Source organism: Ambystoma mexicanum, chromosome 7p (assembly GCF_040938575.1).
Source record: "Ambystoma mexicanum isolate Mex_15411 chromosome 7p, UKY_AmexF1_1, whole genome shotgun sequence".
Taxonomy (NCBI): Eukaryota; Metazoa; Chordata; class Amphibia; order Caudata; family Ambystomatidae; genus Ambystoma; species Ambystoma mexicanum.
The window spans coordinates 628,433,716-628,449,248 of NC_090939.1; the positions used below are offsets into that span (position 1 = coordinate 628,433,716).

A 15,533-nucleotide genomic window follows, 5' to 3' on the forward strand; every position below is an offset into this window, starting at 1 on the left:
AGACACATGACTGTATAAGTGCCATGGTGTCAAATGATGGTACAAAAAGCGGAGTGTCCAGATTATACAGGTTAATACAATCACACCTTTCCACTCACAATTCCATTAAAGTAGTATGGGAAAAACACATGGGAGCTGCAATTGGGGATGACAAATGGAGAAAATACTCTCAACTAACAGTCTGTATCCCTGAATGCTGGGATGCGGCTCATCCAATTTAAGGTCCTGAACAACTTACACTACACCCCCGCCAGAATGGGCAAGTTCATGCCAGATTGTACGGGCGAATGCTTAAAGTGCGTGAGCCCGCAAGCAGACGTCTTTCATATGTACTGGTCGTGCCCCCTGATCTTGGAATTTTGGGGTAAGGTCTCTGAGGCTATAGAGGACATAGTGCACATTTCGTCTTCACTTGCTCCACTCAAATACATTGGGGATATTGGAAAGACCTCTTAAGACTACAAGATTGTTTAATGTTGCATGTGCTGTTGCGAAAAAATGCATATTAAAATGTTGGCAGTCTAAGAATGCACCCAGCATTGAGGACTGGTTGTATGAATTAACCTATGTCAATGAACACAAAGAAAAAATAGTTTTGTCTGTATCCTCAATATGCTGCCCTAAAGACATTTGTGCCCCATTCAGACAGTACTTTAGCAAAACGAAGTCTCACATAGATAGCACTGGGGCTCCCGACAAGCACTGGGGCTCCCGACAATGCTCACCCGTAAATATAACTGCTGTTGCCCACTTATGGAAAAGTTATACACAGAGTCTATGAGTGTGAACAACTCTGCTTGATACATGACCATTGAATAAAAAAATAAAAAAAATAAATAAAGGACAGGAAAGGGCTAGTGTGAGTTAGAAGGTTGAGGTCAGAGGTGGAAGGGGGAAGACCAAGAGACCAACAGGAGGACGGAGAGGAAGGAGCGTGGAGGTTATTGAAGGAGAGGGGTATTGCAGAGTGGATATGCACGATGAGTGGTAGTAAGAGGAGGAAGTGGAATAGTTGTAGTAGGAAGAAGTGGTAGTGAAGGGTAGTGGTAGTGAGAATAGAGGTAGTAGTGAGGGGGTATTAGTAGTAGTGGAAGGGTGGTAGTAGGTGAGAGGTGGACAAGTTAGTAGTGAAAAGGGGGTAGTAGTGTAGAGGTAGCAGTAGTAGGAGGTAATAGTGAAGTGAGGCAGTAGTAGTAGTAGAGGTATTGAGGCGGTAGACATGGAAGTGGGGAAGCCGCAGTAGTGCATTGACAAAGAAGAGAAGTGCTAGTAAAAGTGTGGAGGAGAAACTGTAGAAAAGTAGTAGCAATGAGTGGAGTAGTAGTGGGCTAGAAGGAGACAGCCATAGAGTGGGTGGAGGAGTTAAGAAAAGAGGGAAGAGTAAGAGGAGGAAGGAGGTGTTCATCTAAAGGTGGAGGTAAGACAGAGAGAAAGACCGGAGGGACAGAAGACTGGACGTGAAGAAGGCAGAATAGTAGAAGGGCAGGGTGAGAATGTGCGATTTCAACAGAGTGAATGCATGGCACTATTTCCTAACTTCCAATAGATCACTAAACAGGATAAGGAGAGGCACAGTGAGAAGGCCCCTACAGAGGTAGCGAAAGTGGAAGACAGTAAGAGTTAACGAGCACTAGCACTAACCTAACAGGGGTTACGGATACCTAGGCTAGGTCAGGGGGTAGGTAACCAAAGGGAGACAAGAGGAGAGGGATAGCCCTAGTGCCAAATCAACAAGTCCCCTTTATTAAATAGAAGTCCCATGGTTTCCACCAACCCTGTTAAATCGACAACAATAAACACCCTTGAACCATCTTAAGGTGTCTGAGGAGTTCTTGGTTGCATCACATCTGAAAAATTAGGGATTACAACACAACACTGAAATTCAGTTAGTGCCTAGCTGGGCGGACCATTTCAAGTTCACACCTGTATCTCCTAAAACCCCTCGATTATTCTGCCAGGAAAATAGTTTTAACTATTTAACTCAGTCAGTGGCAGGTGTTTCCTCTAGCCACCAGCCTTGGGGGTTAAAGTAGGCTTCTGCTTCAGGCAAGACATGGGTCCTTAGCCTTCTAGTATACCATCTATTGGTACACCAGACGTCTAAGGGGCCAAGAAATCAAGACTAGGCTATAAGGAATCGTGGACCAGAATACAAATACAAAACAGTTATCACTTTGATTAAAGGAATGTCAACATAGAGGAATGTCCTGTATACTTTATAATAGTCTGGGCATGCAAAGCCATAATCCACTGGATTGGTTTGGAAATAGTGCAAGAATAAAACATAAAAAAAAGCTTTAGAAGATTGACAGGGTGGGTTCTGTTTTAGATTCATGCTGCCTGATCAACGCAAACCACTAGCGCATCACTCCTGAAACGCCTCTTTTACAATACTTTACTTGAAATTTTCCTATATATCTGTGAAACTGCATCGACCAGGCAGAAAGCAGGGCACATGGGAAACGCATGAATTATCTATCTTCCATGACAGGCTTGCATTTCCAAAGTTTGTTTGCTGCTGCTTCCAAGGCACAATTTTTCCTCCCCACCTCATATGTTTGCGCCACCTCGCAGTACTCTCACTCACTCCACATGTCCTGTGCCTCCCTCCATGGCAGTTGTCCCCCGCGTCCACTGTCCTGGTCATGCAGCTTTCCCCTCCCCCGGACTGCCAACCCTGGTAATGCCTGCACTTCACTTTATCTAAGGATGGAGAGCGGTTAGCAGATGGTACAGCCCGCCCCAATGCCATTTCCTCTATATTAAAAATATTGCTTGGCAGTTCCATTGTAGATAATGAGTGACAGAGGGCAATAATGGCTGGTTTAAGTCTTTTCTCCCAACATTCCAATCTTCCAATAATTCCAATCTTCCAATCTTTCTTTGTCTCTCCCCATTTTGAACTAAACCTTCTAATTGGGTGGAATGTTCTAATAGCATCCTAGCCCCTCCACCCTGGGCTTTACATATCTTTAATGTCCACTCTATTATAAACCCAGGCCGTACATTAACGGGCAATATAGCCTTCGACTGCAAGTTATGCTATTTCAGCATATACACTTAACTATAGGAGTCCTCGTTCTACACATCTAAAACAAGGGGGGTGAGCACACTCATTCTCATTCATCTTGAAAACCTCACCTACAAGGTGGGGGGGGGGGGGGGTATAGGTCATATTACTTAAAATAATAAAAACGGGTGTGTGCTTGAGGCGCCGGCAATGCGGTCGCCTCTTTAAGAGCTCTGTGAGATGCCCGTGAATATGCCACTATGCCCATGTGTTAGCTATCCCAATCCGGCATGGAGACAGCCTGCAGCTTCATGAACCTTTCCTGGTCCAGCTGGTCGAAACTACGGGGTGAATCGGAGGAGAAGAGCCGCAGTAATTTGAAGCCAAAAGAAGCACAGGCGTACCCCGCCAAAACAAGATGGCGCCTGCCAGAGCACACTCCGAGTGGAGGGAAGGGTGCTGCCTGCTCTGCCGGATAGGCCCCTGCTGCGGGCTACCCCAGCCATCTGGATACGGTAGAGCTGTGCCGTGTCTGCACGGACTGTCGCACCAGCGCCAGAAGACGAGACCCCGGAGAGCAAGGCCCCCACTGCCGTTACCCCAACGGGGGAAGAAAGGGTGGGCTCCGGCCGGCTGCGAGGCCCCAGAGGAGAACAAAGGCAGCACCAGCAACAAGAAGGGTGCCCGACTGATGATGCGGACGCCCTCCCACAGCGCATGACAGAGCCTGGAGCGGGTGCGGGCAACAGCTCCTGAGGGAGGAAGATCAGATCCACGCTGAGGGGGAGCTCGCCTCCCACACTCCACACCATCGCACCCCCAAACGATCTAGCCGCGGGGAGGAGAGAGGAGCCCCCTTCTCCCTGACAGCGCCCTGCAGCCAACAGTGGCAGACGCTGCCTCCACCACCCTCCAGGTTGTATGGCAAGGTAGGACCGCAGCAGAGGTTTGAAGATACTCATTGCGCAAGGACGCACAGCGCAGCAGCCAGAGCCCTGGGGCACAGGGGGCCGAGTGGTCTCTACATGGAGAGATAGCCCGGCTGCCCAGAACACCCCCCCTATACGAACAGCTGAGGGCCTACTTGGCACCAGCAGCAGGCAACATCCAGGGGCGCTACATTGGTGGGGGTCCCCACCCTCCCAGTATCTACCTGCAAGGGGCAAACAACGCAACACCCAGGACTGGGGAAAAGAAGGACTGAGGAGTGAAAGGGTGGCACCATTGGCACAAGGGGGAATGCAGCGAGGCTCCCAGTGCCCACTCAAACTCCGTGACACACCTGGAGGGAGCGGATAGCTTCAAATGACCCACCTCAAAGCAGCAGAGGTCCAGTTGCAGCAGGAGCCAACGGAGACCCTACATGCAAGGACACCTCTCACTAGCAGCACATATTGAAAGGTGGCCCTAGCAGCAGATCGAACAGGCTTATCACATAGGTACAGTGAATTCCAGGCAGCCCGCTTGCAGAAGATTCCCCTGCTGTCCTGCAGCGTGTAACCTCCGCCCACTCTGCGGCTGCCACCCTGAACCTGGGAAGGAGAATAAAGGCCCTGTCCTAGGGGCATACAAACCGTGAGACACACGGTACGAAAACACAACCTGAGTAACCCCAAGAGCCCCGAAGCATTGCAGGCCACACAGCACCTAATATTTGAAGGGGCAAGAGGGAATACAAGACAACTCGACAACGTTGGCAAGAGCTGGGGGAACAACATAGGTTAGCCGAAGTCCTCCCAGGCATTGTGGCTGGGCCGAAGCACAGGGCAGCATATTATAACAAACCATATGGCACTGAATTCCTTGGACACACTCTAGACGCCTTGAAACTGGGGAAGAAGATAGCGCTCCCATTCCGGAGACATACGGACTGTGAGCCGTATGAAGCCATCCAACAACCCAGGTAGCCTCAAAAGCCTAACAGAACATAGAGACACAAACCAGGGACCCAGGGCCACCCAAAACCACTGCCACATTGGGCTCTCACCCCCTTAACACGATAGCCAAACATAAGTCCACGAATACAGCAGACATTGCTAGCTTGCTGCGCATACAGGAGAAATCGAGGAAAACAGACCCCACTGGAACCCTTGCCACGTCACCACAGTGATCCAAAGGCCAATGGGCCACGAAGGATGACATTCAAGTCCTCTTAGCAGATATTAAGACGGAATTCCGTAACTGCATGACGGAGGTATCGGCTAAAATAGGATTGGACAATCGTATGGAGGAAGTGGAACATGGGGTTGACGAAACAGAGGACCAGATCCTACAGCACTCGACACAAATTGCGGACCTGCAGCGGAAAATACAAACCCTTGAAGATAACAGCGAGAGCATGCAACGTAAGCAGGAGGAGTTGGAAAATACAGTCAGCAGAAATAATATTCGCATCAGAGGGGTTCCTGCCTCGATTGCAGATCGGGCCCTGCCGGCTTACGTTAGCGACCTCTTCTAAACCCTCCTTCCCGACTGTAACAAGTCACTACTCATGCTGGACTGAGGCCGCAGAGGCTCTTCATCAACGGATCCACCCGAGGGTCAATTTCTTTTCCACTAAGCAAGAAATCATGTCTGCAAGTCGAACAGAGGGGGACCTAACATTTCAAGGGGCCTCTATACAAATCTTTCAGGACATAGCGCCCTCCAGAGTCCAACGACGTAGAGCCCTTAGACCGCCGGCAAGCTTTCTCCAGGAGCAAAAAATTAAATACTGGTGGCTCTTCCTGGCATCGATCCAGTTTTCGTTCGATTGCCAAAAATGCATAATTCACTCCCTTGAAGTGGCAGGAGGAATAATGGGAGGGGCCCCAGCGTATCCAGAAGAAGACTCGATAAATCCATCCCCTGATAAAGCAAAGCTCGACCCCTAATTCACAACGAAAGCGCTGGAGGAAAGCTACCTGCCACCTAAAATGAGACTAACCAACAGTAAGTAACCTGATCTCTGTGCCGGTACACACTTTGGGCGCTCGGGCGTCCCACGATATGCCCTAGCCGAGTGAATGGACACACACACTCCGGTTCAAGGCCCACTGGGCCCAGTTTGGTTTGGGTTTGGTTCTTTTTGGACTGGTCTACGGTTGATCAGCCTGATTTCCAGGGCACATTTGGCCCCAGTTTGGACAAGGTTAAAATCCAGACGCAGCAGGCCAGGACTTGAAGCTCAGCACTAGAAGGCAAACCTTTGCAAACACCCCCCCCACCCACCTGACCAGTGAAGGCCGACAGGATGCCCCACCACACTTGAAACTGCGTTGTGTCTTGCAGAACGTTAGGAGCCTAAACTCCCCGGAGAAACGCAAATCTACCTTCCGGCGCTTAAAGGATCTCCACACCTCGGATGTGTTCCTCCAGGAAAAACACATGCTTTCTGCAGACTTTCCACGGCTGCGAGATCTGGCATTTCCGAAGCAACACCCGACATCCGGGGATAGCAAGAGAGGGGGCACGGCAATTCTGCTAGCGAAAGGGACACCATTCAGGGAACATGAGGTCCTACGGAGCCCTGAGGGCAGATATATCGCAATAAAAGGAGACATCTCACCAGCTACACACATCGATCACTGTCTACGCCCTGAACGATGGTCAGGAAACCTATGCAGAATTAGAAACAACATCACTCCCTTTTATCGAGGGTCAAGTGGTCATAGGAGGCGATTTTAACGGAGTCCTGAATCCCATGGTAGACAAATCCAATCCCCCTTCGTCCAGAGAAATCAGAATCGCAGTGAGCCTTTGCCATCTAGTTAAGACTTTTGGGGTTGTGGACACTTGGAGGGTTCTCCATGCGGATACCTTGGACTTCTCATTCTTCTCGCACGTCCACCGCTCTTCTTCATGGATCAACATGATTCTGGGCAGGCCAGACTGCTTTCTTTCACGGATGAGGTGGAAATAGGTACAAGGGTCCTCTCGACCGCGCCCAAATCCTGCTGACTGCAGAATCTTCGACCCTGGACCCCCCCACCCCCGATGAAACCCTGATGGGCCCTCCATCAACCAATGCTACACGACATGGCAGTCTGTTAAGCCGTAACTAAAGCAATTCACAACTATTTCAAAGAGAACCCACCGGACCTCACCTCTATGGCGACGAGATGGGAAGCCATGAAAGCAGTGATAAGGGGTAATTAATTGCCCAGGCCGCAGCATATAGGCGGAACGAGGGGAGAGAACGGCTAGAAAAGGAGGTCGCAATAGCGGAAGCACGCCACAAGAAGAAATGGTCGCCCAAGTCAGCCAAGCTCCTGAGGCTAGCCCGAACTAAACTGCAGGCACGTTATGCGGAAGAAACGCACCAGAATCTGATCAAGACAATACAAAGCTAATATACCTACGGAAATAAAGCCAACAGATTCCTGGTCCACAAATTAGCAAAATCTCGACGGCAAAACTTTATCACAGCCCTGACAGACCCGGGGGGCACAATCCTATACGGGGAAGAGGCAAAACTGAAAAGAGCAACATCTCACCTTACCAGCACACTTACAGCCTAGCCACGATCGCAGCAGGAACAGTTCATAGCGCATGCCAACAAATATCAGAAGCAGATAGATCCTCTCTGGAACAACCGATCACAGTCGACGAGGTTGAGGAAGTACTCAAAACCCTAACACAGAGCCCGAGGCCCCGATGGCTATCCACCGAAATTTATCAAGCTCTTCCAACCTCTCCTTCTTGGCCCAATGATAGAACTCTTCAACTCTTTCCGCGACACAGGCACTATAACTCCCTCTATGCAAGAATCAGTCACAATCATGCTCTTGAAATCTGGGAAAGACCTAAGCGAGTGCACGTCATACAGACCCATATCTCTGCTTAATGTAGATGCGAATGTCTACTCCAAGGTACTGGCGAATAGACTGGCATTGGTCTTGCCTTCCATTATAGACCCAGACAAACAGGCTTTATCAGAGGAAGGAGCACAGGAGACCACATCAGGCGAGCCCTCAACCTCATCCAAATAGCCACACAATAGCAGTCTTAACCTTGGATGCCACAAAAGGCTTTGATGGGATGGACTGGACCTTCATGCATGCATGCTGTAAGCCTTTCAGTTTGGCACCACATTTCGCAGGATGCTACTGGCCAACTACCAAGCTCAGGAGACCTTGCTGCGGATGAACCAAAAGCTCTCGGCCAAGATCTCACGCATGTGGAACGAGACAAGGCTGCCCCCATCCCCCTGATCTTCGCCCTCGTGATGGAGCCGTTCGTACAGGGAATCAGTTTGGACGACAAAATAGCAGGTTTGGACATAAACAGAGAACAATTCAAGATCGCATTATACACAGATAATGTAATGATTTCCCTCACTAGCTGCCAAGCCTCGCTCCCCGCCACTAGCAGAGCTGGAAACCTTTGAACCGGTAGCTGGGTTTGCAGTCAATCACACTAAATCGGAGGCTCTGGGAGTGCATATGCGTGAAGACACCATGAGGGACCTCCAAGTGACGTGCCCATTAAAATGGAGCACTACCGCTTCAGCTTACCTTGGAATACACCTGGTGGCAGACCTTTAGGCAGCAATCTCCCCCTCCCCCTGAACAAGGAACTAGAAGCCGATCTGAAGAGATGGGGAGAACAAGAAATATCTCTGTTAGGCAGAATCACAGCATGTAAAGTGAATCTGTTGCCTAGATTCCTATACCTATATGCTTGACCCTACCGGTCCACCTCCCAAAGCAACCCTTGATGCAGCTATAGAAGCAGATATTGAGATTTGTCTGGAAAGGGGGCAAGGCGAGAATCCCATTGAAAGTTATGCCCGGTGCAGCTAAATGAGGAGGCATGGGGCTACCCAATCTCTGAAATAACTATACAGCGGCTCAGCTAGCACATGCCACAGCCTGAGTGGAACAGACAAGCCCCCCAAAATGGACCCAAATTGAACCGCCTAAGTGCCCCTTCCAGCTGAGCTTCCTTCTACACATACTGGGCGCAGCACGCAGCTGCCAGCAGTCTGCCCTGTCATCCACCAGAACCATCCTGGACACATCGGCCCTCCCTCCCCAAACCTCCGGAACCCAGATCTCTCCCCGGGAATGGACACAGCACATTTCAGCAGATGGTCCCAAGGGGGACTTCTAAACCCGTCACAGCTGTTCGGGGACAGAGACCCTCTCTCTTTTGAAGAATGCAAGAGCCGCTTTCATCTGACAGAAACAGAGAGATTCACCTATGCCCAGATCAGGCACTGGATCTCACAGCCAGAGGTTTGCCGTGGGGGGACACGAGGACCTCCACTCCCTTGAACATGCAAAGAGGGAGGGGCGCACAGAGGGCGGATTACCAAACTATACGAACTACTGCAGGTCGACATGTTGGCGACCAAACCAGCGTACATGGCCAGATTGGAAGCAGACCAAACATGGGTAGACATTTGGACTAGGATCAATTTCGCTTCTAGATATATAACTAACAGGGAATGTGCTCTGAAACTCCTTCACCGCTGGTATTTCCCGCTGGAGCGCCTGCACCACTTCCAGAAATCCATAGACCCGAACTGTTGGAGACAATGTGGAGCTCATGGAGCCTTTTTCCATATGTGGTGGGAATGCCCGAAAGCACAGACCTTCTGGGAGGAGGTCCTACAACTCATTGAAACCACGACCCAGCACAAACTGCCTATAGACTCGGAAACGATCCTGCTAGGAGTGTCAAACCCGGAGAGCTACCCAAAGACTGGTCGCTCCGCCAAACTACTCACTCAGCTGCTTCTGGCAGCCAAGATAACCCTGGCCCGGAAATGGAAGACACAGGAGGGCGCCCTGATACCCCTATGGTGGACCAAAGTATGGGAGATCCTGGTGGCTGAAAAGGTCAAGCGGCAAAGGAAGGTATATTACACCACTTAACGGACTGTTGGGTCCCGGTCCTAGACTACCATAGCTAGTTCCCAGCATTGACCTTCCAGCCACAGATGGTGATACGCTTCTTCGGACCATGACGAACAGTGGAAGGCCCAAAGACTGGATGGTTGGCAGAGGGATCTGGGGTAGGAATGGGATTGCCCTAAACTGTCTATTGTATCAGAATTACTTGCCTTAGACATGTAAATGTTATGAACCTGCTGTATCCGGAAATAAAGTTGTTAAAATGAATAAAAACAAGGGGAAAATAAAACTATGCATCAAGCGATACAGAAGCAGCAGAGGTGAAACATGTAAACCAAAGGACAGCCTGTGGGTAGAACTGCTTCAACAGGAATGGTGGCAACATTGTTCCTCCTTGTAAGCCAAAACTATGCATTTTATTTTCTTTCAAGCACTTACCACTGTAACCCAAAAATGTTATATAGATGTAATAACCAATTGCAAGCAGCCAAAACGTATTGCCAACAAAATATCCAATAAACCACTCCGGCAAAATAACATCTGTAAATAAACAAAGAAAAAGAAAAGAAACTGTGATACTCCATTAATAATGCAATGCAGCAGCAGGTCAGTGTTCCAATAAAAGGCTACTCACGATTGATGAAGAACAGCTGAATGAAGTGCAAGATGACGAGAAGTGGATAGAAAGCGTTGAGATGGACATCAAAAGCATAGCCCCACTCCACATCATAATCTTTACTTTGACGCTTCACTAAATACTTGTTGGAAATAACCCTGAAAATATGACAAAGAGCATTTCAAAATTATCCACATGTAACAACAAAAATTCTTCAGCTTCAGAATCTATATATATATTGTTTGCATAGAACACATCATGCTAAGGGGCAGGACACAGTGACATATTCCCTAGTATCTTTCAAATCAAGAGGCATTTTTGGGAACCCTCTCCACACCTTAATCAATGGGTGCTGTAACCATTTCAGTAACCATAGAACACATATATTTTCAAAATAGGGGATCGGAGAAGATTAGTGGAGGCAGTGTGCCTCCAAATACTAGCCAAACCAGGATGAAATTCTGGTCACTCATGCTAAAAGGGTTAACATTCAATTAAAAATGAAATATAAGCAAGTATTAAAACCAGTCTAAGGTGTTCAGGTTCAACAGTTACTTGTGGGATGAAACATTTAAAATAATTGGGCTTTCACACCCAAAGATCAACCTCCGAATGGATAAACGCAGAAACTCTGTTTCGACGTGCATTCACAGAATTGCTTATGTTACATTTTCAGAAGTTCTCCTATTATCAGTTTTCTGATTTGGAACTATAAAATGCCTCCATTTGGAGGCTTAAAATAACTAGAACCACAATGACATTCAGAAACATTAAAAAGCATACCCCTGAGGCCATTGAGGACTTTATATCACCTCTAACTTGAACACTAAGGCAAACTCAGTCGATGTAGACTATATGTATCAAGATGTGCCATCTAAGCCAGTCAATGTTATTGCTTCGACTAAGACGAGACTAGTACTGGAAAAAGAAAAAAAGTGAACGCATTGTACTCACAGGATTTACAGAGGTTAAAAGTTTAAAAAAGGAAACGTAAAATCTGGTTCAAATCTACAGCACTGGGAGATAACGAAGCCTACTTAAAGGCAGCCAATTTATACAAGAAGGCAATCATAGAAGAAAAACAATCTATGCTTAACACCAGGATCTCCAATAGTGAACCTGAGATGCAGGAATTGTTTAAAATAGTAAAGGAGTTGAAGAACCCATGTCCCAGGACAGCGCTGGTGCGCATCGATTCAAGAAGTCATGCTCAGTAAACTAGAGAGGATTATAGATAGAATCAAGTGCAAGAGTAGCCTGTTAAACACGGGGGATGGGATGGCGGGAGCTCCAATCAAAAACTTAGAGAATCCTGGAGAGACAAGCCAAACAGGGGTTAGCTTCCTTTCATAAACAGAAGGGGAGATGGTGGACATTGTTAAGAAATTGAAGCCTATTAGCTACGGTGGAGATGAATGTCGAGCTATTACAGTTAAGGCATGTTATCTGTGATTACCACCATACTAAAATGTGTCTGGAATCACACCACTACTTAAAAAAAAACAGGTTTTGATCCGCTACTTACGGACAATTAGCGGGCAATCACAAATAATACACCATTCTTGTTAAAAATACTTGACAGGGTGGCATACTTGCAAGGTTTGGTTCACCTGGAGAGTAAGAACGTTTTGAGCAAGTGGCAGTTGGGCTTTGGGCGAGTTCATGGGACGAGACAGCCCTGTTGGATTTGAAGTTGAACATCCTGCAATCTTTTGACAGGGGTCAGTTGGTATCACTTATGCTATTAGAACTCACAGTAGTGTTCAACGTGGTGGATCATGCCCTGCTGACTGAGAGACTGCAGAAGGTGGCTGCCTTTTCCAACTCAGCGGCGGCCTGGGTTAAATCTTTCTTGGAAAACTGGACAGCAACAGTCTGCAGAGGCAGCCCTAGTGAAGGTTCTGTACGGGATTCCACATCCTTTCTTTCTCCATCTCTCTTTAACATATCTACCACTATGTCATCTGTTGGAGGACAAGTGAATCAAATTATGCAGATGATGCACAGTGCGTAAATGGAACAAGTTACTTACCTGTAACTGTTGTTCTCCAGCATGGGTCTGGCATGGATTCACATGCTCATGAATATTCCCCGTCGTCAGGCTGGGAATCCTCGGTAAAGAAAAATCAGTATCAGTTTCGTTTCTGATCTGTCTTTCGTAGTAGTAACCAATCACTGATCTCTGCGTCATAATGACCACAGCCAATGACTGCCATCTCCCTAAGCCCCGCCTCTGGCAGCCATCTTCAGATTTGGTAGCACGTTAAGTGGCAGTATGACCAAGTGAAGAGCCGCAGAGGGGTAGGCGGGAGGGTTCGCATGTGAATCCATGCCAGACCCATGCTGGAGAACAACAGTTACAGGTAAGTAACTTGTTCCTTCTCCAGCATGGGGTCTGGCATGGATTCACATGCTCATGAATAAAAGAATACATAGCAGTACACACATGCACAACCACGGGAGGTGGCAAAGGCTCAACATTAAGCATTACATCCAAAACTCAACATTAAGCAATTCTTACCTCCTCACCAGGCTCACCTTAGGCGAACAGGTTGCGCAGAACTGCTTGGCCGAACCTGGACTCCTCCCTAGAATCCCGATCGACGCAGTAGAATTTCGTGAAGGTGTGCGTCGACCTCCACGTAGCAGCCCTGCAGATGTCCAGCAAGGGCACACCAGATAGGAACGCCGTGGTAGCTGCGATCGCTCTGGTGGAATGGGCTCTCGGACAGCCAGGCAACGGTCGGTTTGCCAACCGATGACAGTACATGATACAGCTGGAGAGCCATCTGGAAATGGAAGCCTTCGAGAGAGCCTTCCCCTGATTGACAGGTCCAAAGTTCACAAAGAGTTGTGACGTCTTCCGAAAACTCTTTGTGCGGTCCACGTAGAACTTCAGCGCTCTAGCCACATCCAGCGAGTGCAAAGTCCTTTCAGCCGGCGACAAAGGCGACGGGAAGAAAACAGGCAACACCAAGGGTTCGTTGAGGTGGAAGTCCCACGGCACCTTGGGCATGAAGGAGGGGTGCGTCCTGAGCACTACCCTCGTGTCGTGAAAAGTCAAGTACGGGTGCTTGCAGGAAAGGGCCTGGATCTCTCCCACCCGTCGTGCGGCTGTGATGGCCACAAGAAACGCTGTTTTCCACGACAAGAACTTCAACGGAGCTGAGTGCAGAGGCTCGAACGGAGGTCCCATGAGCTTGGTCAGCACCATGTTGAGCTCCCACGCCGGGGCCGGGGCCTAAACCGGCGGGAACAATCTGAACAGTCCCTTCATGAATTCTTTCACCAGACGATGAGACCACAAAGACGTCCGTCCCGTGGTTCTGGTGTATCGGGAGATCGCAGCAAGATGAATCTTGATGGAAGCGTGCGCCTGTCCAGCCTTGGCCAGCGTCAGCAGGTATGGCAGTACTTGAGGAGCCGTAATCCGTAGAGGGTTAATCTTCTGTGCGTGGCACCAGACAGAGAACCTCTTCCATTTGTGTCCGTAGCATTTAAGAGTTGAGGACGCCCTGGCCTTTGCAAGAACCTCTCTGCAGTCGGCCAGTATGTCGTAACCTCCAAACTCTAGCGCTGCAGGAGCCAGGCCTGCAAGTTCAGTGACTTCGGGTCGTGATGGAGGATGGCGCCTCCTTCCCTGGAGAGAAGATCCGCGTCCACTGGCAGCTTGATTGACTGGGACGCTGACAAGTCCAGAAGGTCCGGGAACCATATCTGCCTCGGCCACGCAGGTGCGACGAGGATCATCCTGCACGTGACCTCTTGAGCTGGTTGATGAGCCGGATCAGCAGTGGCAATGGAGGGAACGCATATAGGAACAGGACCTCCCAGGGGTACGAGAAAGCATCGGCCATGCTCCTCGGCTGGGGAAACCTGCTGGCGAACCTCCGGCACTTGGAGTTTGTCGCCGTCACGAACAGATCGATCTGGGGTGTGCCCCACCGTCGGAAGAGGCGGTCCACCAGATCCTGTCGTAGTTCCCACTTGTGGCACGAGCCCAGCTCTCTGCTGAGCGAGTCGGCGATGGTGTTTTTTATTCCTGCCAGATGAAACGGCACCAGAAACATCCCTTGGGTGACGGCCCAATGCCACAGATCCTGCGCCTCCTTGGACAGGGCTGGGGATCTGGTACCGCCCTGCTACCTGATGTAGAACATGGTGGTGGTGTTGTCGGTGAAGATCCTCACCACCTTGCCCTTGAGGGACGGAAGAAAGGACCTGAGGGCCCAAAACAATGCACGGAGTTCGAGGAAGTTGATATGGAGGGACTTCTCCGTCGGCAGCCAAAGGCCCCTCGCGGGCAGATTTTCGGTGTGCGCTCCCCACCCTTCCAGGGAGGCATCCGTGGTCACTGTCTCCTGGTGGCCCGGGGTCTGTAAGTCCATGCCCGCCGTCAGATGCGTGCGGGTGCCCCACCACCGGATCGCTCGTCGAAAGCTCTCGTCGAGTGTGATCCTGTCCTCGAAGCTGGCCGTCGTCTGGATCCAGCGAGCGTCCAGGAACTCCTGTAACGGGCGCATCTGAAGCCTGCACAGGCGGATGAGATAAATGCAAGAAGACATCATTCCGAGGAGGGACTTGATGGACCTCACCCTGGCCGCGTCCGCAACCAGCATCCGCTGCACCTTGCCCAAGATGACCCTCGTCCTTTCCTCCGCCGGAGAGGCCAGAAGCGCCACTGTGTTGAGCTTCGCTCCCAGAAACAGTGCGTCTTGCGCGGGCACCAGGTGGGACTTGGCGTAGTTTTTGGAGAATCCCAGGTCCGTGAGTAGTGGGACGGTCCTCGCCGTGTGCTCTGCGGCGAGCTCCTTTGTCTTTGCTCGGATGAGCCAGTCGTCCAGGTAGGGGTAGACGTGGATCCCCTCCAGGCGCAGCCGCGCCGGCACCGGTGCGAGGCACTTGGTGAACACCCTGGGTGCCGACCTCAATCCAAAGGGAAGGGCTCTGAACTGGTAGTGACGCCCTTGGACCACGAATCTGAGAAACTTTCGTTGTCCCTTTAGGATGGGGATATGGAAGTAGGCCTCCTCCAAATCCAACGACGACAGGAAATCGCCCCCCTCCA

General features: G+C 49.8%; 1 protein-coding gene across 5 annotated transcripts in view; it reads right to left on the reverse strand.

Annotated features, from left to right (window-relative positions):
- The window catches only part of UNC50 (unc-50 inner nuclear membrane RNA binding protein), a 529,462-nt gene that overhangs the window by 141,028 nt on the left and 372,901 nt on the right, over positions 1 to 15,533 (reverse strand). For all 5 annotated transcript variants that reach the window (XM_069636655.1, XM_069636654.1, XM_069636652.1 and 2 more), the window contains 2 exons: positions 10,484 to 10,623; positions 10,288 to 10,389 (listed from right to left, as the gene is read on the reverse strand). In XM_069636655.1, coding sequence (XP_069492756.1) covers positions 10,288 to 10,389; positions 10,484 to 10,623 — 242 coding nt within the window. The remainder of the gene's footprint in view (positions 1 to 10,287; positions 10,390 to 10,483; positions 10,624 to 15,533) is intronic.